The 26,088-nt window shown below is 46.7% G+C and overlaps 1 protein-coding gene across 7 annotated transcripts in view; it reads right to left on the minus strand.

Annotated features, from left to right (window-relative positions):
- Nucleotides 1-26,088, minus strand: part of SYT7 (synaptotagmin 7) — a 304,815-nt gene that overhangs the window by 137,021 nt on the left and 141,706 nt on the right. For all 7 annotated transcript variants that reach the window (XM_083165693.1, XM_083165692.1, XM_083165697.1 and 4 more), the window contains exon 3: nucleotides 12,644-12,726. In XM_083165693.1, coding sequence (XP_083021819.1) covers nucleotides 12,644-12,726 — 83 coding nt within the window. The remainder of the gene's footprint in view (nucleotides 1-12,643; nucleotides 12,727-26,088) is intronic.

Consider the following 26,088-nt stretch of genomic DNA (forward strand, 5'->3'; position numbering starts at 1 on the left):
GGAGCCCTAGGCCTGTTGGGCACCTGTTGTCGTTAGCCACAGGGTCAGACTGAATCTGTGTGGGAGCCCTAGGCCTGTTGGGCACCTGTTGTCAGTAACACAGGGTCAGACTGAATCTGTGTGGGGGCCCTAGGCCTGCTGGGCACCTGTTGTCAGTAACACAGGGTCAGACTGGTTCTGTGTGGGAGCCCTAGGACTGCTGGGCACTTGTCAGTAACCACAGGGTCAGACTGGTTCTGTGTGGGGGCCCTAGGCCTGCTGGGCACCTGTTGTCAGTAACACAGGGTAAGACTGAATCTGTGTGGGAGCCCTAGGCCTGCTGGGCACCTGTTGTCGTTAGCCACCTCATTAGGTCGACATGGGGATATTTAACTTTTTTTTTTTTGAGCCGACATGTGCCGACAGGCGGTATTTCATGCCCTACTATCCACTAGGATGCAGTGGGAGAATAGATTAGTGCCCAAAGCATGGCGAGCGCAGTGAGCCATGCGAGGGGGCGCGCTAAATGCATGTCGATCTAATGGTGTCCACCTAATGACTGTCTAACTACTTGCTGGTGACCAACTGATCCACACCCGTGCACAACATCCAGGTACACTAATAATGTGTAACGTGCCAATCTAATGCAGTGTATTTGATGACATTTGCAGTGCAGTGAGTATACTGTGAGTGATCTATAAAGGCAGCCATATACTGTAATTATTATTGGCCTGATCAGCCAATGATTGCCTTATGGGGCCGATAACTGCACCGTGTCTGGCGGCGACTGAGCTGCAATTATTGGGCTGTCAGGCATGAGAAATATGCCAGCATGCCCAACAGTTGTGATAATTTGTGCTCAGATCTGACAGTGAATATACCCACCATCCGAGAGGCCAATTATCTTTCAGTATATGGCAATGCTAGATAATTGTTCTGTCTGTTGTCTGTCTGACGGTGATCTGACAGTGGATGGCCATCATAAGATGTGCATTGTAATCACTCAGACCCATCCTCATAGATCCCCGTTATCCCTACACTATTATTCAAATAATCTCATCTCCAAAACAGCAACGTTTTTTTCTGCCTTTGACTGCAGAAATAAGATCCGGCACATGGGGCCTAATTCAAACCTGATCGCAAAGCTGCCTTTTTAGCAAATGGAAAAAACATGCTTCACGGCAGGTGGGGCAGATGTTACGAGAGTGATATTAGATAGATGTGAAGAGAGAGTTATGGGGCTTACACACATAGCAATGTGTGTAGATGAGCGTTCTAAATTATGCTAGATCGCTCAGCACACAGCGCTGCACAGCGATGAACACTGGCCCCGACCTCACTGGAGAACACTGGCCCTGACCGACTTATAACCAGCGTGCTGGTCTGAATCAGGCCCTTTATTTTCTTACAGTCATCATATTTCCCTGAGGAATGTGTGAATAGTTTGTGCATTGTCTTATTATACAGGGTTATTCTGCTACAAGGCATGACTGACTCCATCACTACACTACTGGCGCACATCAGCACAGCCCACTCACATCGCAGAGACACAACAGATTTTCACCCTTGAAGTGTTTTCCTGTTCCTTGAAAACCACAATGAGCAGACCTTGTAAATGTTCTGGATTTCACTAACCGCGACAAAAAACCCTTAATTGCTGTAGTGCCCATGTAGTACGGAGATGTTATGTTTGCACTGAGGCCTGACTCTGCTTCTACAAGCAAATAACATGCACACAGGATACAAATGCAGAAAAGTGAAAACAACATTTTATATAGGGTTGCCTACCCTCCTGGAATGGCCGAGAGGGTCCCCCGGAGAGGTGGGCAACCCTCCCGGTTTCTGGGGGACCGCCCCCCCCCCCTTCCCGATCGTGCCGATCTCCACGGAGGGGACGGGGCTAAAGTGGCATAATCGCGTCATTTTAGCGCCCCCCCCCCCCCCCCCCCCCCCGAGGAAATTGGATCAGTTTCCATCATCGGGGTGGGGCTTAATGATGGCATGCTTAGGCCCCGCCCTCAAACTCCTGCTGAGTTACATTTTGACCATACATTTTGGTCAGGCTGTATCATGCATAGCATAATGCATACGGTTATTTTGCATTCGGGGGATGGCGGAAGATTCGCCATCCCCCGCCAGCCGATTTACAACGGGGCTCCCCCCGGGTCCCCGTCGCCCCAAGTCCCCGCCGCCTCGCTGCCCCCCCCCTAACCCTGTCCGCCTCCCTGAAGCGGAGACGGACAGGGTTCCCGTCCTCCCGCCGAAGGGAAACTGAGACGAGCATGCATGTGAGATGCACGCGCGTCTCAGTCAGATTCTGCCGCAGCGCCAGCAAAGAAGAGACCAGCTCCATATGTACTGTAGTTATTGACTTTCTGGCTGCCCAATCAGGGAAGGGGCAGCTATATCGGTACAACAGGGGGCGTGGCATCATCCATGGTGGGCCCCAATCCCCACTATATAAGGCCCAGATGACCAGCATTGTAAAGCGAGGGCTATGACAAATAACGTTATTGGACCCCAACCACCTCCCCCCAGGATAACCCACTTTCCCAGTGCCTGGGAGGAGGCTGTTTGGCAGCGACCATGTTGAGTTGCGGACAATGAATTCAAAATTCAGGAGACTTGCACACAGATTTTGGGGAGACTCCTGGTCGTTCCAGTAGAACAGACAAGTACTGTATGATGTAGAATATTGCAAAATTCCATGGACAGGTCCAGCATGGGGACTTCTGGGTCCCGCTGCGGGGGGGTGGGAGGGGGGGGGGCAGTTGGGAGTTCCCCCCAATCTGACCGGATAGACGCTGTGCGTTCTATTCGCGACCGAAAATGGGGGCGCTGCTTATATTGCATAAGCCGCATTCTCATTTGCATAGACCACTCTCCCTTTTCGGGCGCTCACGCGGCGAGTGTCCCTATTCTGCTATCAAGAAAGTTGGGAGGTATGAGAAGGCGTTGCTTATGGGGTGCAAGCACCTGAAAGTTTTTTGGACCTTGATATGTTTGACTACATTTTATCATTAGTACGTCCCCTGTTATTGAGAAATTGGCTCTAAAAAAGCTATTACTTTCAGGCTATATAGAGTTGAAGAAGAAATGAGTATATGGTACTGTGGGCCTGATTCAGTCCTATTCGCTAAGCTGCGTATGTTTGTAGTCTAGTGAAACGCCACCCCTGACCAAGGGCCAGATGCACTAAGCTTCAAAAGTGATACAATGGAGAGTGATAAACAGCCAGCCAATCAGCTCCTACCTGCCATGTCACAGACTGTGTTTGAAAAATGTCAGGCAGGAGCTGATCGGCTGGCTGTTTATCACTCTCCATTTTATCACTTTTAAAGCTCAGTGCATCTGGCCCAAGCTTTTTAGCTGTCACCTTAGTTGGTAGCCCAACGTGAATGTGACCTGCACACACATGAGGCAGCCACTCACTGTTTATAGCAGGGTTGCCGACTTTAACATTCTCCTCTCCGGGAGAAGCCCGGAGAGGAGAGTTTCAGCAGCCGCTCAGGGGGCGGGGCTTACGAGTGACATCACTAAGCCCCGCCCCCATACTGTTAAAAGCAGCGAGTTCAGGGATCTCCATGGAGGGGGCGGGGCTAAAATGACGCAATTGTGCCGTTTTAGCTCCGCCCCCTCCTCTGAGACCCGAGGATTGCGGCATTTTAATGCCGCGATCCGGGGGTCAGCGGGGGTCCCCCCTGAATCCGGGAGGGTTGCCCACCCTTCCGGGGGCCGGGAGGGGGTACCCGATTTTCGGGAGACTCCCGGAAATTCCGGGAGGGTCGGCAACCCTGGTTTATAGCTAACCCAATGGGGATCTACAGTATCAAAGCCAGCAAGGTTATGGGAATACAGCAATGTGCGGAAAATAGGGTAAGATGGCGAAATCCATGTTTCTAGGGTTAACCAGTAAATTATTATTTTTCTGTGCATGATTAATAGAGCAGCAAGTTGTACTCAGGTGCTAGTGCTCAATTACAAGCTTAATGCCCCGAAACCAGAGACAGAGCAATGTAATGTAGGCTTGGAGACAGATTGATGGGTAAGCAGACAGGCACCTGGTCAAGAAGCCAGCTGTACGAGTAGCCAGACAGACTAATGCAGATACACAACCAACACTCCGCAGCGACAGAGAACAGGACTGACCTGAACTATTTCAATCAACAGTGGATTGAGGCGCTGCAGCTGCAGCTTCTGAAGAACAAGGGTAAAAGCAAGGCGGGTAGACAAACTCCATAACATAGGATTTAGCCAAATGTAGAATCTCGCTGTACTCCATAATTAATGTAGGTTTTAATATTAAAAACAAAACAAAAAAAAAACTGCTTGTAATTATTCACAAAATCCTTAAAAGCTACTGCAATTGCTGCCCTGTTACAGTCATCCCATAAATCAGCACAGTGTTAGCGGATTACACCAACAAAAATAATTTATTGATGAAATAAATTACGTTTTTCATGGCGGATCTCTTGAGCAGTTACTCACAGGTGTAAAAATGTGCAAAAAAACCCATATGCTGTATATACTGTACATACCCTCCAACTGTACCGATTTAGCCGGTACAGTACCGTTTTTTTATGGTCTGTACTGGCTAAAAACAAATGTACCGAATGTACCGTTTTTTTTTTTTTTTTCCCCCAAATTTCCCAGCCGCTCCTCTGACTCCAGTGATGCTGGTCGGATCAGGCACTGCGCGGGTTAAGATCTAGCCAAATGCCCCCGTTCCCAGTGGTGCATTGCGGGACAGCGTGCGTCTCGCAATGACATCACGCAGCCCGCGGCCCCACTCTCGAACACTGCCCCACACAGCTTTTGAAATTCTTGGCGGACGCGGCCAGAGCAGCAGCCTCTCTGAGGTGGGAGGTGAGGGGGAGTGCTGAGCAGCTTATTCAGCGGGGAGGTTAGGGGGAGCGCTGAGCAGCTTATTCAGTGGAGAGGTAAGGGGGAGTGCTGAGCAGCTTATTCAGCAGGGAGGTGAGGGGGAGCGCTAAGCAGCTTATTCAGCGGGGAGGTTAGGGGGAGCGCTGAGCAGCTTATTCAGTGGGGAGGTGAGGGGGAGCGCTCAGCGGCTTATTCAGCAGGGAGGTGAGGGGGAGAGCTGAGCAGCTTATTCAAGCGGGGAGGTGAGGGGGAGCGCTGAACAGCTTATTCAGTGGGGAGGTGAGGGGGAGCGCTGAGCAGCTTATTCAGCGGGGAGGTTAGGGGGAGCGCTGAGCAGCTTATTCAGTGGTAAGGTGAGGGGGAGCGCTCAGCGGCTTATTCAGCGGGGAGGTGAGGGGGAGCGCTGAGCAGCTTATTCAGTGGGGAGGTGAGGGGAAGCGCTGAGCAGCTTATTCAGCAGGGAGGTGAGGTGGAGCGCTGAGCAGCTTATTCAGCGGGGAGGTGAGGGGGAGTGCTGAGCAGCTTATTCAGCAGGGAGGTGAGGGGGAGTGCTGAGCAGCTTATTCAGCAGGGAGGTGAGGGGGAGAGCTGAGCAGCTTATTCAGCGGGGAGGTGAGGGGGAGCGCTCAGCAGATTATTCAGCGGGGAGGTGAGGGGGAGTGTTGAGCAGCTTATTCAGTGGGGAGGTGAGTGGGAGTGCTGAGCAGCTTATTCAGCAGGGAGGTGAGGGGAGAGCTGAGCAGCTTATTCAGCGGGGAGGTGAGGGGGAGCGCTGAGCAGCTTATTCAGTGGGGAGGTGAGGGGGAGCGCTGAGCAGCTTATTCAGTGGAGAGGTAAGGGGGAGTGCTGAGCAGCTTATTCAGCAGGGAGGTGAGGGGGAGCGCTAAGCAGCTTATTCAGCGGGGAGGTTAGGGGGAGCGCTGAGCAGCTTATTCAGTGGGGAGGTGAGGGGGAGCTCTCAGCGGCTTATTCAGCAGGGAGGTGAGGGGGAGAGCTGAGCAGCTTATTCAGCGGGGAGGTGAGGGGGAGCGCTGAACAGCTTATTCAGTGGGGAGGTGAGGGGGAGCGCTGAGCAGCTTATTCAGTGGGGAGGTGAGGGGGAGCGCTGAGCAGCTTATTCAGTGGGGAGGTGAGGGGGAGCGCTCAGCGGATTATTCAGCGGGGAGGTGAGGGGGAGTGTTGAGCAGCTTATTCAGTGGGGAGGTGAGTGGGAGTGCTGAGCAGCTTATTCAGCAGGGAGGTGAGGGGGAGAGCTGAGCAGCTTATTCAGCGGGGAGGTGAGGGGGAGCGCTGAGCAGCTTATTCAGTGGGGAGGTGAGGGGGAGCGCTGAGCAGCTTATTCAGCAGGGAGGTGAGGGGGAGCGCTGAGCAGCTTATTCAGCGGGGAGGTGAGGGGGAGTGCTGAGCAGCTTATTCAGCAGGGAGGTGAGGGGGAGTGCTGAGCAGCTTATTCAGCAGGGAGGTGAGGGGGAGAGCTGAGCAGCTTATTCAGCGGGGAGGTGAGGGGGAGAGCTGAGCAGCTTATTCAGCGGGGAGGTGAGGGGGAGCGCTCAGCAGCATACATAATATATATATATATATATAATGAAAAAAATGCCCAGTACACATTTTATCACTGACCACGCCCATTTGTCCACAGCCACGCCCCCTTTCCAAATGTGTACCGATTTCTGTCCATGAAATGTTGGAGGTATGTATACACGCACTTAGGGGTGATTCTGAATGACTCGCTAAGCAGCGAAAGATCACTGCTTAGCGAACCATGTAACGCCGCCCACACGAATACCTGCCCCCCCTCCCGCCACCATTTCCCCTTGCAACCATCCCCTCGCATTTCACCACTGCAGGCGAAATCATTCAATGGTCGCTGACCATCGAATGATTTCTAATGCCTTTGCATTCAAGTCTCAGCTGACTTTTATGTATGGCTGCCGGGACGAAGACAGGGCGGGCGGCTGTCAGCATGTGACGTCAGCCGCCTACCCCCGGCAGACATCGGCCTGTCCACATATCCATGGGAATGGCCAGTGTTTTCATGGGGACACAGGTGTGGGTGAGGGGGGGGGTCTGAGTACCCTGAAACCCCCCTGACCCAAGAGAAAAAGTAAGTTTGATATTGCAAAGTCTCACAACAATTTTTCAACAATTTGCAAGACAAAGGGGAAGGGATGGAGCCAACATGACGAGATTCCGTTTTACCGCAAAGGGGGCAAGGGTGTGTAATATCGTAAATGCAGTTCTCGTTGTGTTTTAGACACTGGCCGGTCAGCAGCTGGGTCCCCTGTCCAGAGAATTAATGTGGTATATATTGACCGATTCAATACATTTTTATACATATGTTGGAATATGTTACATTCATATGACAATGCAGTGCTGAAACTACTGGCATTGTGCAGTGGTACTGCATGGGGCCCACAGTGATGAAGGGGCCCCCAGCTGGCCAGGAATTGCTGGTCTCTTGACAGTTTTGTCACCGGGCTGCTGGTGGTGCAGGGCTCTGCTTTTCCAGGCTACGGTGTACCTGGTGAAGGCCCTGTCAGCTCGTGCCTTGTGCCACCCCCATGGATAGAACAAATGTACAGTTATGTTCATATAGCACACAAGGCCAGTAAAACTTCCAAAACTCTGCCAAGATCAGACATTTAATAATTATGTCGTTTCAGGGTCAATGTTATTGCACCAACTTATGTGCCTGATTCTGGTCCTAAAAGAGAAGAGACTCATGCCACAAAGTATCACTGTCTGGTGCTTTGCACATGAGCCTGACGTGTACTGCGCATCTGCAAAATGGGTCTGCATTGTTGGTTGCACTACACATTTATACTGTCAGTGATTGACAGTGTGACGCTGCTTGATGGAGGGGAGAGGGTGGTGACAGCCTCCGTTTCTAATAGTGGTGAGTGTCACCACCGTTTTTTGGTTGGAACAAAGCCAGGATCACCCATAGGTCAGACAGCCGGGCGATGGTGTCGCAGATTATCCGATACTGCATCCTAAGATGTAACTCCGACCATGAAGGACCCGTAACGCCTCCTGCTGTATTACCATATTAGTGCATTCACTGCCGCTTCTACATCTGATCACGCCTCTTAAGTGCAGAGACACAACCACGCAATTCATCAAACGACGAACAGGGGGTAAACAGTACTGTATATAATGGTTGCGGATTGCAAGATTGGCCAGTGCATCATATAGTGTGCACCCAGCTTAAGTCTTTAATTAACCAGTGGCTGCAATCGTGCTTAGTCTCATGGAATATCGTTAGCAAGACTAGAACTGGGTACAGCAATTTTACACCAGGACAAATTATTCCTTCACACTTATGACAATGCAGAGAACAGATTTTCTTTCTAAGTCCCCGTACAATTCATCTTCTAAAGCAACTCGTTGCTGAGCAGGAGGAATATTTCACAGTGAAAACTCAACAACACATTTTTATGAGGAAAAGAACAGTGAGATGAATATCTCCCCTGCTCACAACTATAACAATCCACTTTCCTATGCTGTAAAAGAGCACAGGGCTGTACACTCATCTGTACCATGAAGCCGAGCGATGGATCCATATTTTATGGGCCCTGTCCTAATTCATAATGCACGATTTCATAACAAAGCAGAGTTCTGAAGGCAGAAACAAAAGGCCGTAAGAACGATGAGGCAGATGGAAGCAAATTTACATCTTCCCTCGGAAAAATACTGTAGTGGTTTTTTAATACACAGCCATGCCCATTATGTGCCAATGTAAACATGCCTATGTGTGTAGCACGGAACTGCGGAATCACTGAAGATTACACAAAAGCTGATTAAATACTTCACGCAGTATTCGGCGCAGAGAGAGATAACAAGACGTAGTTTTGTTATGTTGGCCGGGGGAAAAAAATAAAACCTCTCAGTGGAAAGTGCGAAGACAAAAAGCTCTTTTTCGGTGATTGATTTCATTCCAGTTTCCATTTAATAGGAAAAATAAAATACCTGTTGGGAGGGGTATGGAGGAATAGTGGAAGAACAATAGGAAAAGAGCAGGAGAATAACGATGAATTGCACTGGTCTGACATGAGGAAAAAAATGATAAGTTCCAGGTCTCTTTTTAGAGAGCTTTACTAAATCCAGTAAACACTCCATGTGCTTGTTGGGGTTCTGGTACAGCTGAAAAAGAAGCATGCCTAACGCGATCACATGACGGAATGCACACATGTTAGAGGAGATAAAACAAATATATATCTATTGAATGATAACCTACACTGGTAACCTGCTAGAACACACTGGACTGTAGTGTAAGTGGATGTCTTGGATATTATGAAATCCATGCCTCAATTTCACACAGGCATTATTCAATTTAAAGTTCAAAGTGTATATGTAGAATACATAGACCTTCATCCATAAGGTATGGTGGTCTGATGTTCTGTGTGAGATGTATACATTGTCCAGGAGGTAAGGTGGTCTGATGTTCTGTGTGAGATGTGTACATTGTCCAGGAGATAAGGTGATCTGATGTTCTGTGTGAGATGTACATATTGTCCAGGAGGTAAGGTGGTCTGATGTTCTGTGTGAGATGTATACATTGTCCAGGAGGTAAGGTGGTCTGATGTTCTATGTGAGATGTATACATTGTCCAGGAGGTAAGGTGATCTGATGTTCTGTGTGAGATGTATATATTGTCCAGGAGGTAAGGTGGTCTGATGTTCTGTGTAAGATGTATACATTGTCCAGGAGGTAAGGTGGTCTGATGTTCTGTGTGAGATGTATACATTGTCCAGGAGGTAAGGTGGTCTGATGTTCTGTGTGAGATGGACATTGTCCAGGAGGTAAGGTGGTCAGATGTTCTGTGTGAGATGTATACATTGTCCAGGAGGTAAGGTGGTCTGATGTTCTGTGTGAGATGTATACATTGTCCAGGAGGTAAGGTGGTCTGATATTCTGTGTAAGAGGTATACATTGTCCAGGAGGTAAGGTGGTCTGATGTTCTGTGTGAGAGGTATACATTGTCTAGGAGGTAAAGTGGTCTGATGTTCTGTGTGAGAGGTATACATTGTCTAGGAGGTAAGGTGGTCTGATGTTCTGTGTGAGATGTATACATTGTCTAGGAGGTAAGGTGGTCTGATGTTCTGTGTGAGAGGTATACATTGTCTAGGAGGTAAGGTGGTCTGATGTTCTGTGTGAGATGGATATTGTCCAGGAGGTAAGGTGGTCTGATGTTCTGTGTGAGATGTGTACATTGTCCAGGAGGTAAGGTGGTCTGATGTTCTGTGTGAGATGTATACATTGTCCAGGAGGTAAGGTGGTCTGATGTTCTGTGTGAGATGTGTACATTGTCCAGGAGGTAAGGCGGTCTGATGTTCTGTGTGAGATGGACATTGTCCAGGAGGTAAGGTGGTCTGATGTTCTGTGTGAGATGTGTACATTGTCCAGGAGGTAAGGCGGTCTGATGTTCTGTGTGAGATGTATACATTGTCCAAGAGGTAAGGTGGTCTGATGTTCTGTGTGAAATGTATACATTGTCCAGGAGGTAAGGTGGTCTGATGTTCTGTGTAAGATGTATACATTGCCCAGGAGGTAAGGTGGTCTGATGTTCTGTGTGAGATGTGTACATTGTCCAGGAGGTAAGGTGGTCTGACGTTCTGTGTAAGATGTATACATTGTCCAGGAGGTAAGGTGGTCTGATGTTCATTTGTGTGAGATGTGTACATTGTCCAGGAGGTAAGGTGGTCTGATGTTCTGTGTGAGATGTGTACATTGTCCAGGAGGTAAGGTGGTCTGACGTTCTGTGTAAGATGTATACATTGTCCAGGAGGTAATGTGGTCTGATTTTCTGTGTGAGGGTATGCGGCTCATGGACTGACAATGTCTAGACTGACAGTCACTAGGTCAACCACTAAGAATAGTTGACATACCATAGGTCGACTTTGACTTAATGTTGACATGAGGTTTTTTTTATGTTTTTCTGTAAAAAATAGATGGTTTTTCATACTTTACTGTTCAAGTGGGTATAGAGTGAGAACATAATAGTGTGCCGAGCATAGGGTGGCATCGTGCCCGCACCATGGTGAGTGCAGCGAGCCAAGCGAGGGGATGCGGTACACTTATACGGTGTCCATGTCGACACAGACACCAGCAAAATGGGGAAAAACACGCGTCGACTTTATTTAGGATTGACCATTACAATGTCGACCTTCTGTCAATGTTGAACTAGGGTATTTCGACCATTCTTAGGTGTCGACCTAGTCATTGTCGACCATTAGTGGTCAACCTAGACATTGTCTATCATCAATACCGAGGTAAGGTGCTGTGATGTTCTATGTGAGATATATACACTGACCTATTAGTAAGATGATCTGATGTTCTAAGTCTGATGTACTGTATATCCTACCCAGGAGGTAAGGTGCTGTGATGTTCTATGTCTGATGTATACATTACACAGGAGGTAAGGTGCTGTGATGTTCTATGTGAGATGTATACATTACCCAGGAGGTAAGATGCTCTGATGTTCTAAGTCGGATGTACTGTATATCCTACCCAGGAGGTAAGGTGCTGTGATGTTCTATGTGAGATATATACACTGCCCTATTAGTAAGGTGCTCTGATGTTCTAAGTCTGATGTATACATTACCCAGGAGGTAAGGTGCTCTGATGTACTAAGTCTGATGTATACGTTGCCCAGGAGGTAAGGTGCTCTGATGTTCTAAGTCTGATGTATACATTGCCCAGGAGGTAAGGTGCTGTGATGTTCTAAGTCTGATGTATACATTACCCAGGAGGTAAGGTGCTCTGATGTTCTAAGTCTGATGTACAGTATACATTTCCCAGGAGGTAAGGTGCTCTGATGTTCTAAGTCTGATGTATACATTACCCAGGAGGTAAGGTGCTCTGATGTTCTAAGTCTGATGTATACGTTGCCCAGGAGGTAAGGTGCTCTGATGTTCTAAGTCTGATGTATACGTTGCCCAGGAGGTAAGGTGCTCTGATGTTCTAAGTCTGATGTATACGTTGCCCAGGAGGTAAGGTGCTCTGATGTTCTAAGTCTGATGTATACGTTGCCCAGGAGGTAAGGTGCTCTGATGTTCTAAGTCTGATGTATACGTTTCCCAGGAGGTAAGGTGCTCTGATGTTCTAAGTCTGATGTACTGTATACGTTGCCCAGGAGGTAAGGTGCTCTGATGTTCTAAGTCTGATGTATACGTTGCCCAGGAGGTAAGGTGCTGTGATGTTCTAAGTCTGATGTATACGTTGCCCAGGAGGTAAGGTGCTCTGATGTTCTAAGTCTGATGTATACGTTGCCCAGGAGGTAAGGTGCTCTGATGTTCTAAGTCTGATGTATACATTACCCAGGAGGTAAGGTGCTCTGATGTACTAAGTCTGATGTATACGTTGCCCAGGAGGTAAGGTGCTCTGATGTTCTAAGTCTGATGTATACGTTGCCCAGGAGGTAAGGTGCTCTGATGTACTAAGTCTGATATATACGTTGCCCAGGAGGTAAGGTGCTCTGATGTTCTAAGTCTGATATATACGTTGCCCAGGAGGTAAGGTGCTCTGATGTTGCATGTAAAATATTCAGCTACTCGAACTATATTATTATTATTATTATTACTATTATTAACAATAACATTTGTTGGGATGTAATATTGGGTAGGATATGGGTAAGGGGATCATTTTACCACAAGAGGGAAGAACATTTAGGTTTGCGACTAGGCAGACTTTCATGCTTCGATGTGGCTGGCTCTCTTATAGGTTCTGTGGACTGTTAAGACCCCATTGTTAATAATGTCTTACATGTACATATACTTACTTTAAAGTTTTCTTCTCGTTGCGAATGCCACGACTAGAATCCGGAGTTCCCACTGTGTCCAGAGAATTTTTGTAACGCTTCCCCTACAAAGTAAATGAACATAAAGATTTCAGCAAAATAAGTACATACTGTACCAAGCAATACCTGATAAGCTAAATGTGATAACAAAACATCCGTATTTACAAAACATAAGTAAATCCCAAAATCCATAAAGCAAAAAGATGTAGGATTGAGTACAACCCTATAAATCGAGGCCATACTATACCTGCCTCCTTCCCAGAACATCTGTTACTGGCTCTATAAAGATTAATCAAGTCTCCTGACCCATGGCCTCCAGGAGCAGCCTATGGCCACCCAGTGCTGCCCACTTCCTAAATACAGTAGGCGGTCCTGGCGGCCAATGATGTGACACATTGAAGAGGCAGATCAACAGAACGGGTCCGACTTTGAAAGCTGTCTGGCCCATTTTGTCGATTATAGGCGAATCTCGACAATTCTAGGCCGTTTACGCTGACATGTCCCCTTTTCGCAGATCACGAAGCGGGACATTGAATCCAGGGTCACGGCAAACCCCCTATGAGTCATTGGTGTGGCCTGGAGCAATGTGAGCATGACTGATAGAGCCATATGCTGACAGATGCCAGTCCTCCTAGAGAAAGGTAATGCAGAGGCTCAGCCAATAGAAGCACTGCACATATTTGTCTGTTATTGACAATGTTCTTGGATCTCTCACGAACTCTCAGAAAAGTAGACCATAGTGGATAATGTGTCATTGTAGTCCTGCCCACTTCAGCATCATGGCATAAAATGCTTCATTACATGGTATGGGGTGTGGTCAATATACTGCATCATTCCCATGTGGTCCTTCAGTCCAGCGTAAAATGTAAGCAAGTGTGTTTCTACTAGAGATGTGTGCGGAGTCTTATATTTAGGGTTCTAATTTCATCGCCCACACATTATGCCACATTGCATTCCCCACACATCATGGCACCACCACTGCAGTCCCGCACATCATGCCACACTGCGGTGTCCACACATCATGCCACACTGTATGCACTGCCCAGGAGGTAAGGTGGTCTGATGTTCTGTGTGAGATGTATACACTACCCAGGAGGTAGTTCTAGGTGGTTCTATGCGTGGGAGTCTCACAGGGATTCCCACTCACCTCCATCATGCGTACTCTGCTCAGCCCTGATTGTCTGTAAGCGTTTCCACAGTGACACCTACAGCCAATCAGGGCTCTGCTCATATCAGGACTAAAGGGCACCATACACTACAACAATATGTCTGACCCTGAAGTTGGATGTAATTTCCCTTGAACTCCCCCTGGACCTTCCCGAGATTCCATCCGTCTTTGTACTTTGGTGTCATTTTTGCATAAGATATATCTCATGCAATTGATCAAGCCAAGATAAATCTCTTGAGATATATCTTATGGTATACAACTGTACCATAAAATATATCTGATGAGTTGGATTAGGGCGCTAGAGGGACTGAAAATGCCAATCACATTTCCTGCGATATATCGCATGCACAAAAAGCACTACATTTTTCATCCGATTCCATATGATTCTGATAAATCAATGGTGCGATACAAGAGATCTAGGGGCTCCTATCCTCCACTCAAGGGATCACGCATCGGATCGGATCTGACTAAAAACACATATGATTTACCACTTTACAAATGATATATTGACCCAAAAGGTCGTAATCGAATGAAATTGTGCAAAATCTTTGTAGTGTGGGGGCCTTTAGGCTGAACAGCAATGCCTCAAGGGAAGAAACCTGAGACTTATAGATATATGATGCATCCTTATTGGCAACACTTTCAAAAAAATATTACTATTGCTGTTCCTTTAAGTTAACAGATTCTGGGGGCGATTCTCTAACACAGAAATGCGGTAAAAACCCCGTTATCTGAGTTTTTACTGCATTTCTGTATGTTCTGTCCCCCCTCCGCAGTGTCACCGTTGCGGAGGGAATCGCCAGCAAAAGCTGGCGATTCCCTGCAGAAGCCTATGGGCTTCTTACCACAGCGCTGTGTGAGGGATCCGTCATCCCTCCCAGCATGCCCTGCGGCCGGCGCCGTGCTCTGTACATGCGCAGATGGACTCCCGGGTCACAGACCCAGAAGTCCAGCACCGGCGCCGCATCACAAGGGACAGCTCTTATCGCAAGCTGTCCCTTGCGTTAATAACCTCATATGTTAGAGCATATGCCGTTATTAATAATGCGATGCCCGGCAAAGGCGGGAGTTAGAGGGCTGCGGATGTTAGAACATCCCGCCCAATGTCTACTTGGAACTTAGGGGGTTATTCCGGTTCACTCCTTCTGGCAAATTCCTTCTTAGATGGACAAAACCATGTGCACTGCAGGGGGGCAGATGTAACATGTGCATAGACAATTAGATTTGGGTGAGTTATTTTGTTTCTGTGCAGGGAAAATACTGACTGCTTTATTTTTACACCGCAATATAGATCTCACTTTGAAGTAAACCCCACCCAAATCTTATTCTCTGTGCACATGTTACATCTGCCCCACCTGCAGTGCACATGGTTTTGTCCATCTAAGAAGGAATTTGCCAGAAGGAGTGAACCAGAATAATCCCCTTAGAGCTGTTAAAAATGGGTCTGAATCAAAAAGTCAGATTGTAACAGAAATTTTCCCATGAAATCGTCAGGAGTTCACAAATCATCCAGAATAAGGCTACGGAGTATTTCACACAAAAGTATCAAACAGATGTATTTCGGATCCGCTAGGCAGCGATGACGTCTCCTCTGACTAACTGGCTTTATATATAGTTTTACTTATGAATTATTAAATTCCATGCGAATGTGGCTGACAGGAGAGAACAGGTTTTAATGGGGCCTGGGAGAGAGAACAGAGGGCTTTAATCTCTGTTAGAGGCGACCTAGTGTTTAGCACAGTTCCAGAACCCTGAGGAACGGGGAACAGAGGCTGCGGCTGTGAATCGGCACTCCGGCAGAGACTGACAGATAGACCATTAATTCTGTGAAGTCTCTGAGGAATATATTTTATATTCACATTGCTCGATAATTTCGATAATTAGAACCTTTTAATCAGGTTTGCGAAATATTATTGGTTTGTTGCTCACTGTTTAGTTTCCAGTGAAATGTAAAATTAATTTAAAGCAGGCTTAGCCAGCCAATTATTCTTCAGTGGTATTATGGTACCACATGCAGCGCTGTAACATGGCAACAGTACTGGTCCCACCCCCTTAACCTATTATATCACCAAACCTATCCTACTGTACATTGTATATAAGGGAGAGGGGAGTGGAAGCTGCAGTCGACTGGAAAAGGAGCGTAGCATCTGTAAAAAAGGGTGTGGCTTCTTGTGAGGGCTGTTCTCGAAAGCCATGCCCCTGATTTCAAAACTGTGAGCTGCTGGCCAGGCCCCCAGTCCCGCTGTCTCCCGTGATTAGACGCATTGAGCATGCGCACATCATCTATTCCCAGCTAATACGTAGAGCAGTTGATTGACAGGAGGTCTGCCAACTGCCCGGCCACTGTGAGACACTGCTGCCTGTGGGAGGGTCAGCGGGACAGTCCCAGAAAAATGGAACTGTCCTGTGAAAATCGGGACAGGTGGGAGGTCTGATATTACACTTTGGATGTGGGGCCGCCGGCTCTGGGTGCACTGCTTGGGGCATCCAAGGGATCCTACGGACAGCTCAACAGATGTCAAGGCTATCCTGTAGTACCTCTACCGGCTGCAGGCTGCAGGTGCCATAGGGTAGTGACAGTGTAACCCACAGGTCCCCGTGTCTCCTATAAGATGGCATGTCCGTGTTCTTAGGGAGGATCTAGTGCAGGGCCTCTCAAACTGTGGGTCCTGACCTTCTCAGCATGGGGCCGTGACTCCATTAGGTTGACAATGAGAAGGTCAACCGTGAAAAGGTCGACATGAGTTTTTCAATTTTTTGGGGAGCCGACATGTGCCAACAGGCGATATTTCATGCCCTACCACCCACTACGGCGTGGTGGGAGGACAAAATAGTGTGCCAAGCGCAGTGAGGTGCCGTGCCTGAAGCCGTTGGTGCACTTTGACTATGTCGACATTCTGATAAAAAAACCTCATGTCGACCTTTTTACAGTCGAGTTTGCCACTGTCGAGTTTGCCATTGTCAAATGAATGCTTGTGTCGACCTCGCAACCCTGTCGACCTTAGCCATGAAGACCTATTTCAGGTATCATCTTATGCCCTGTTGACCTTCAGTAGTCGACACAATGCATGTCGACCTAAATCGGGAGGACCTAATGGCCCATATCAGATGTAGCAAACATCAATGATCATTCTAGTGGAAGTTTGCCAGCACAAGTTGTTTTGGCACCAAAGACCTGTATCCGGGTTGTTGCTCTCATAAGATGTAATCGTGCTGTGGCTGCATGCTAGCACTGTAATGTATCCCAGAGGATTAAAGGCAACTGCTAAGTAAGAAATGTGTGTTCCTGACTGAGTCCCCTGAGCAAGCTTGTGTCCAAGGCAGGATTAACAAAGATTTAAAAGAGACAATTGTCATGGCTCCACAAGGATAAGGGACCCAACATTTCCTCCAGTCCTAATAATGGACCCTACATACAGACGTCATTACTGCAGTCACCCCTATGGGCTTATTCATCATGGATCCCTCCCAGCATACCCCCGGCCAGCGCTGTCACTCTGTGCATGCGCAGAGGGACCTCCAGTGACAGAGCCACATCTGTTATCAGGAGAGCTGTCCTTTGTGTTAATAATCGTATATGTCAGTGCAATGTGTGGTGGGATGCACCGGCGGACTTTAGTGTATCCTGCCCAAAGTACTAACCAATCAGCTTCTAATTTACATTTTTACAAGCTGTGGTGGAAAAATGCCACTCTCACAATTTTGATCTCTTTAGCTTCAATAAATCACCCCTTCATCTTACAAAGGAGACTATTTATCAATTATGGAATTGCACCGCTAATCAGAATGATTATTTATTTGCTGCTTATCACAGCAATAAGATATTAAAGTGGGCACTTATCATTTTCCTATCCATGGACCGGCCACTGCAGGATCCCATCCCAGCTACAGTATGTGTACTATGTAATGCCATCCCCCCAGTTTCAGTTTGGAACTGTCTGCGCTCCTACTCATGCATCAGACTGGCATGTATGAGTGCCAATTGACAAATAAGGCTTTTCAGTCCACCTAGGCAAAACTTCAATCCAGCCCCCCCCCCCATATCCACTTTCCAGCCCCTCAAGTAAAAGTGTGGAGACGGCATCTTAAAAGATCCACAGCCGGCACTGTACTCAGTACAACAAGGATTCCTTCCTCGTAGCCATCCTGAATTTTTTGATTTGGTTGGAAATGATGTAACCGTATCATAAACAATGTTCACTGGGGGAACACTACACTAAGTTGTTGAGTAGGAAAATATAATTAGTAATAATGTTCTATGTGCTATAAGCCCTATAAAAGAACCATAAAATGTTATATATTGTATCTAATCAAGAGAGACATTTGCATAATTGTGTTTTTACAAACGAATGTTTTCTGCAAAACGTTTTGCTGTATATAAATGTAGCGCTTCTGGGGAATGTTATTGATGATAATAATACCTCTGTCAATGTTATATATTGCTGGCTAATGCAGATACTGATTGCTTGTGACCCTGGGAGGGTTCGGCCTAAAAAAACGGGGCCTGGCTAAATTGTTTGACCTGAAAAAGGGGTGTGCCCAACAGGAAACATTAGCAAATAGGGAGGGGGCTCCTCCTGCTCTCCCCTGGCATGTTGGTCAGGGAGGTGACGGCTGCCTCAATGCCCATCTTATAACCAAGGAGAGAGAGACCACATAGATAAAGCCTGTGATGGGCAGAAAAATCTACAGCAGCCCAGTGAGGTCTATGGCATGCAGAACCCAGAAGGAGAGGAACTGCTGAGAGGGAGGAAGAGGAGTCCCCATTGATACAAATGTGTCCCCCTCCAGTGTGCCATGTCATGGCATGTGAGTTACCGAATAGTGGGACCGTACCTGCGATCCATTCGCATTGCTGCCATAGCTGCATTAGAGTAGTCTGTATACAATGTGAAGGAGAAGAGGTGCAAAGGGAAACTCATGCATTCCTTCTAACCATCATGATTTCAACAACATGGGCTCTGGATGATAGACTGAGCCAATAGGTTGACGCCATATAGACAACACACCATGGCACATACTGGCCATGCCCCCTTTTGATGAGGGCCAAGTCGCACTGCTGTTATTTAGCAGGTTGGGAGGTATGCAGATGTGTGACATATTGGTAGCCCTTAGGAAGCAGAGAGGGGCAGACTAGGTGTGAGGCATTCTGTATATTTTCTGCATAGAGGCAAATAAAGGCAAAGTGTAGCAGCACTCAGGAGAAGAATAACGCTCTTATTTAGGGCTAGTCCTCCTCTAAACCTGCAAAGGTAATAGCAGAGGGAACTACAAGCACCAGCCAGAAAAGGGCCAGGTAGATCTGTGTGTGCTTTAAGCCTGTGCTGCTTCAGAAGAGTGGGGGGTAGTCAGGGTTGGGTGGTTTATATCACTTTGAATTAAACCAAATGTGACTTCTTAAAGAAAAGCATATTATAAGGGAATCCCTCTGATATTATTCCACATTCCTATTGCTTGTGGTCTTCATTTGAGTGAGCTATGCAAAAGGTCGGTATAAGATGTATCGTATGCACTCCAACTGTCCGGGAAGCTTCAGAAGGGGTTCAAGGGGGATCATATGCAACTTTCATGTGCTCCTTATTGCGCTAACATTTTTATATAAATTCAAATATAAAATGTGTAAAAAAAAAAGGATTATTCTCTTATACATACCTGCCAACATTAGAGGAGACCGGGGCGGGACAGGATGTGCGCCGCAGGCTGAATTTTGAGGGGCGTGGCCTGTCAAAAAGGGAGCGTGGTCTATACTTGCGGTGCTGCCGCGAGGCCACACCCCCGTTTTCCACCGCTGCGGGGGCATGCCCAGCAGCTCTGTAAGCTGCTGGCCAGCCCCCAGCCCCTCTGCCTGAAATAATAGACGCCGTGGGAGGGGACTCCCAAACCCCCCCACCACCACGGAACACTGCCGGCTGTGGGAGGGGCGCGGGAACGTCCCAAAATACCGGGACGTTCCCGCGATAAGCGGGACAGTTGGGAGGTATGCCTATATAAGGTAAACATGACAGGTCATTATGAAGCCAAATTCAGGTGCCCATGGGCAGCAACAATGACATCCCATACTGTAGGTCCCTGTGCCTTGGGCAACACTAGCCCATTCCTAATTACAACACTGATTAGACAATAGGTTACCGTTAACCCAAACTATCACTCTGTGCTGCAGTCCCCATCTTTTTCTAGGAGATGGAAAAAGGCTGTACCGTACCAAGTTCAGAATAGATTGCCCTGTCAGGGCTCTGTGCCTATGTCTGACAATGGCTGCATATGTGAATCAGGTACAGTAACGAGGATCTGCAACATGCTGTATAAAAGAGACTTTATTCTTGACTGGATTCTGATCAGAGCCGCTTCCCCAGCAGGAGGCTTTCCATAAGTAGCACCAAAATGTCACTGCTTATCACTGCAATATACAACAATAACAAATGTTCTCTTTCATGGATAAAAAAATAGCAAAGGGTCTTATTAAACAGACCCCTTTGTTTCTCTACATAGATAATCTTTGACAGAATACATTTAAAAACTATCACGTCTACTCGTCACTTCAATTTGGAAATCAGTTTTGGGAGGTGAACTTTAAATCTGACTTTCTTCATCATATTGTGCCACCGGCAGTGACCAGAAATAATTATAGTGCAGATATAAAGGTTAATTGCCAAAAAGATGTAAACAAGTGTGAAAAGCACGCCTCTCCATTGGCCGAATGTTCTTACACTTTCAGTTTGCCTTAATCTTAAGAAATCAGCATCAAATTGCTTTAGAAATAGTGGGCGAAATGTAATAGGTTGTGTTTTTTTTTGCGTTTTTTTCGCACAAAACTGCAGTTTTTGGCCATTTTCCGAAAATCGCATATTTTATAGAGTGCGATTCGCAGCAAAAAATCGCACCCTATTACATTTCGCCCAGTGAGTCATTCACAAAAAAGAATTGGGCTTTATATTGTTTACGGAGTACGAATATTTTAAAATAGATTACTTCTTTAGAGAACTGTAAGAAATATGTATGGTATCAAGGAGGATGCAATGGTCGGCATGGCTTGGAGGACTTGGGCACCTGAGACCTCCCGAGCCACCTCGAACCTGCCACCTGTTATGAACGGGGGGCCTGGGGCAGCGGCAGGGCCTGGGAGTTCTGGCGTATGATTGCCAGAGCAGAGATGAGGGGGAGCGACAGGGAGGGGGAGCGACAGGAAGGGGGAGCGACATATGGATGGACGGAAGTTTGAGGAGGAGGTATCCCACAGCTCTGTGGTGTGTTTGCTGGGGCAGGTTTGGTAGGTTTGTCCTGCCCCAGCAAAACCCACCACTCAAAGGGTTAAGCAGCTACGGGGCCTGGGTACTGAAGGGGGTGTGGCTAAAGCTAGCAGGTGTACCCCTTGTGTTAAAAAAATATATATTTGTGGTATTGTATGGTGATACTCTGTACTTATCTGTAACATTTTATTAATGTCAAAGCTATATATCCATAAATTTTAAAATATCTCCGCAAAAATCCGAACAAAACAGGACATATCTCTTGACAAAATGTACACCTTTCTCACATCTAACATCACATTCCTGATATTGAACAAGACATTGATAGGATTTCCATGGAACCCAACCAAATATATCTGTATAATCCCCTACTTATTTGTATGTGAGAACAGTACTGTAAGTTTTCATTAATTCATAGAAAAAAAAGTGTAAATGATAAAATGACTTTATGACAGTAAAACGTGTATTTTAAAGGAAATTGCTGGTGAACTATTTTTACTGTAGAGAAGACACGTTTCATAAAGGCTTGATCTCTTCCTGAAGCATTAAGTCATAATAAGATCAGAATGCACTATAAAGTCAAAAGTGAGTTACTTTTTTAAATTAGGCATCATTTTGTGAATAATATGGCGCGTGACCTGAAAATGTCAAAGCTTTCATTTCTATCGTTAGCATTTAAAAAATTGAAGGAATAAATTTGCAGGCCCCGGGGTTTACGGCTGGGAATTTGGAAAGAACTGGCAGACACATTTTCCAAGCAGCATCACAAAGGGAATAAAATAAAAATACATTGTTCTCCTTTCCCACCTTGATAATTGTTCATTAGGATAATTTTTATAAACTAGAATATTTTTTTCCATTACATAGAGAAGTATTAGAAAGTTAGGTCACAGGACTGGTGCACAACTAAGTGGCCTTGAGCACACCGTTTATTTCCAAACGTCAGTTTGGACAACCCGCCACTTCTGATTGTTGAGCCAGATATTTAAAGGGCAATGCTTTACTAGCAGGCAACATCCATAAAGCATTCATTGTCCCTTTAAATATTGAGCACAAAAATGTTTGGTACTTATGTAGTAACTGGGCTGCCGATTTCTAAATCGGGTCGGATCGGGAGATCGCATCGCATCGCATGCGACCATACGATTCGATGCGATGCGATGCGATGACCCGATTTTTCCATAGGAATCAATGTTAAAATGGACTGAGTCCATTTTAACATGGAATTCAATGGGAAAAATGGGTCCTTTTCATACCCCTACTATCCAAGTGGGCATGGAGTTGGATATAAACCTGTGGCGAGCGTAGCGAGCCACCGAGCCCGAAGCGTGGCGAGCGAAGCGAGCCCCGCGAGGGGACGAATACCGTCCCCTCGCGGGGCTCGCTTCGCTCGCCACGCTTCGGGCTCGGTGGCTCGCTACGCTCGCCACAGGTTTATATCCAACTCCATGCCCACTTGGATAGTAGGGGTATGAAAAGGACCCATTTTTCCATAGGAATCATTTTAACATTGATTCCTATGGAAAAATCGGGTCATCGCATCCGATATCGGATGCGATGCGATGCGATGCGATGCGATATCGCATCGCATCGCATCTGATTGTATGCCTTAACTTAAGGCATACAATCAAAAAATCGGCAGCCCAGTTACTACATAAGTACCAAATGTTTCATACAACATACCTCTCTATCGTCCCGATTTGACTACGGACAAGCTCCCAAATAGTTGGGGAAGCATTTGATCGCTGTTCTGCACAGCAGAGATGCGGGTGAACTAGAGATGGCCAATACCATCAATGCTTCTTTATAATCAATTGTTTGTGGCTGATGTTAAATAACTTTGCCTTTGATAGGGGAGATCTAGATGGTTTTCATTCATGGATGGCACAGCGTAGCTCCACCCCTGGCACCCATAGAGCCCTATGTTCCAGGTTCTGATTGTCCCATGGGCGAATTAGTCAAAGAAAAAGGGATGACCATCAATTGGATAACCATCTATGGTCATCCATTACATAGTTGGGATGGACACTGGCAATATCGTCATTGATGGCATCCACACCAATGGCCATCCCTAGGGTAAGGATGACCATCAGTGCTAACACCATTGATGGCGATAGTACAAATAATCATCGATGGCAGCATAATATCTAATGGAAAACTATTGATGTTTTTGACTATCGACGGTCATCTATTTTCTTTGATTGACTGGCCCATGGGGCAATCAGAACATGGGGCGGGGCTTTATGGGTGCTGGGGGCTGAAGGAAACAAAAAACAAAAAAAACTACTTGGTTATCCTGTGCCATCAATGGAGGAAAACCACCTGGTTCTCCCCCATTGCTGGAAAAAACTATTCTACATCGGTCTTAAACTATTGATAATTTTGAATCGGAAGGTCCATGGCCATCCACACCCAAGGGTGACCACACAGGCTCACCATAAGGCATCACACCCCTACTCAGCCCGCCCCAAGATTCCCACTGGTTAGTTTCATAGGAGTCTGGGGGCAGGCTTAGAACAAAGCTGACTGAGTCCAGAGTGCAGCATGGTGCCTGACAGTGACAAACAGTGCTGACAATACCCAGGGGAACCAGCAGAAACACTCCTCTTATTTCTACATATGTCCCCTAGGAAGTTATGTTATTATTACGTAAAAGATTTAATATGAACCCTAACGTATCTTAATTTCAAAATCCGCTTGTGCCGCGACCTCACCCTTTCACCCATTGCGCTTGGACAGGATTCACCGTGTTGGCCACCTTTTGGACAGATCCCATGAAGTTACTTGATGTCCGCGCCTGCCCCGTATTCGGTGATCAGCGTCGTAAATAAAAGTCAGTTTAGACTGACTTATTGTGGAAGGGGGGTCCTTTGTGAACCGCTTTCCACAGTAGAAGACTGTGGAACGTGTTTCCCTCGTCTTCTTAAACAGTGCAACGGACGGCGGCGCCGGTGATTAGCACGCAACAGCACTCCCCGCTCATTGTCCCTCTGTACACACTAAGAGATTTTGAGCTCTAAGCAGCTGAAAATGGGAAAAAATTGGTTACTTTAAGCTCAGAATCGTGTGTATGGTCCTTAACTCTTTCACTTGCGAGTTAAGGACCATACACACGATACAGTACATGTACATGCCACAAGACTTATGCTGTACCTATGATGCCATAAACAGCAAAGTCCTTTCCACAAGTTCATTGGAATATAAAACAACCCAAAATGCAACCTCAGTTTATCTTTTGTCAAGGACGTCGCTGCAGCACGCAGTTCCAGTGTGAAAGAACTGGACGTTCTTTCTTACAGCCTTGGGCTCCAGGCTACAACCCAAAACGACATTATTAAAATCTACTACTGATCCTTATTGAATAATACATTATGACAGTGATGTATGGGTCAAGGTAGACTGCAGCTTGGTTAGACATAAAATAATCTTAGCAATAGAAAATCTATAGCTGCCAAACATTATTTCTTAGTTCATAGGTCATCATCTTGTTGACCTCACGACCTCTGAAGCTTGGATACTGCTGTCTCCCTTTATTTGTGTTAATTATGTGCAGTACTGTAAATGGTCTTATGCTTTGATTGGTCGATAGTAATCCTGCTCCTACAGTGCAACAGTTTCCTTTTTGTGCATTTGTATTACATATATACTATGGTTCTAATGTTACTGTCTGTGTATATTGCACCGTCAAAGCAAACGGAAAATTGATTACATTTTGCTGATGCTAGTAATGTTCCTGCTCTTGTATTTGTACTATAAATCATTGTTCAGTATCAATGCTGAATGTTCATCTGTGTTTGTTCCCTTTAACATGCCAAGGGATACTGTAGTCTTTGTACAGCTGCTACTTGTCCATTAGCTGAACTGGTTGTACAATAGATCAATGTCATGTGTTAGGTTCCACTTGTCATCACAGGATTCTACCACTGCACACAGACTCCTTCCTTATCCATCTTAAAGTAGCCTCCTGAGATGTTGGAAGAACAGTAGCTCAGTGGTTAGCCATGCTGCCTAACAGTACTAGGGAAGGGAAAAGGGGGAGGGTGAATGCAGGTGTGTGGGTAGGGAGGTGGGGTGGTGTTTATTAAATGCTTCCTGAATAACAGTGACTCTTTCAGATAGCTAATGGCGGGATATATGTGGGGCATAAAAATCAATCACTTAGTGGGGTGTTTTGAAATAGATAAATATCTGTGCCTGTCTGTTTAATGACAAGTAAATCTCTATCGAAATCTTTCCGTAGCAACGTCAATGATCACATTAAAAAAGCAGGGGTAAAAAAAATGACTCCTGACCTACACAATGCCGACCTAATAACATACCTCCCAACAGTCCCGATTTTATCGGGACAGTCCCGATTGTCAGGGCCTGTCCCGATGTCCCACCCGCGGGCGGCAGTGTCCCGCGGTGTGGGGGGGCTGTTGGGAGTCCCCCCTGTCAACTGCTAAGCAGCGGGAAATAAACGCTGTGCGCATGCGCACAGCGTCTATTCCCGCAGCCAGGGGACTGGGGGCATGGCTAGAGGCTCACAGAGCCTCTGGGTCATGCCCCCATAGCGGCAAAATGGGGGCGTGGCCTCACGGAAGAGCCGCGAGTATAGCCCACGCCCCCAAATAAGGCCACACCCCCGAAAATTTCATCGTCCCGCTTACAGACGTTCGAAAGTTGGGAGGTATGCTAATAATACCCCTTTCACAACGGCCACCAGGCAATTACCTGGCATTTTTAAATCCCGGCACACCGACCCTGGTCAAGAGTAGGGTCAGAGTGCCGGGATTTAAGACCAGTGTTGACCCTTTCACACCAACGGGTTTTTTCAGCAAATTCACGGGTAGAAAATTTTTAACACTGGAATTTGCTTCTGGTGCGAAAAAGGGTATAACACATACCCCTGTGCACAAGTATGGAAAGCCACAAAACCGGGGCTAGGGTATGTGTACCTTGAGAACTGAGGTTGGAAAACACTGCAATAAATGAACCAACTTTTGCCAAGTGAATTTGTCAAAATAGGTGTG

The sequence above is a fragment of the Crinia signifera genome, chromosome 11, assembly GCF_055691185.1.
Source record: "Crinia signifera chromosome 11, ASM5569118v1, whole genome shotgun sequence".
Lineage (NCBI taxonomy): Eukaryota > Metazoa > Chordata > Amphibia > Anura > Myobatrachidae > Crinia > Crinia signifera.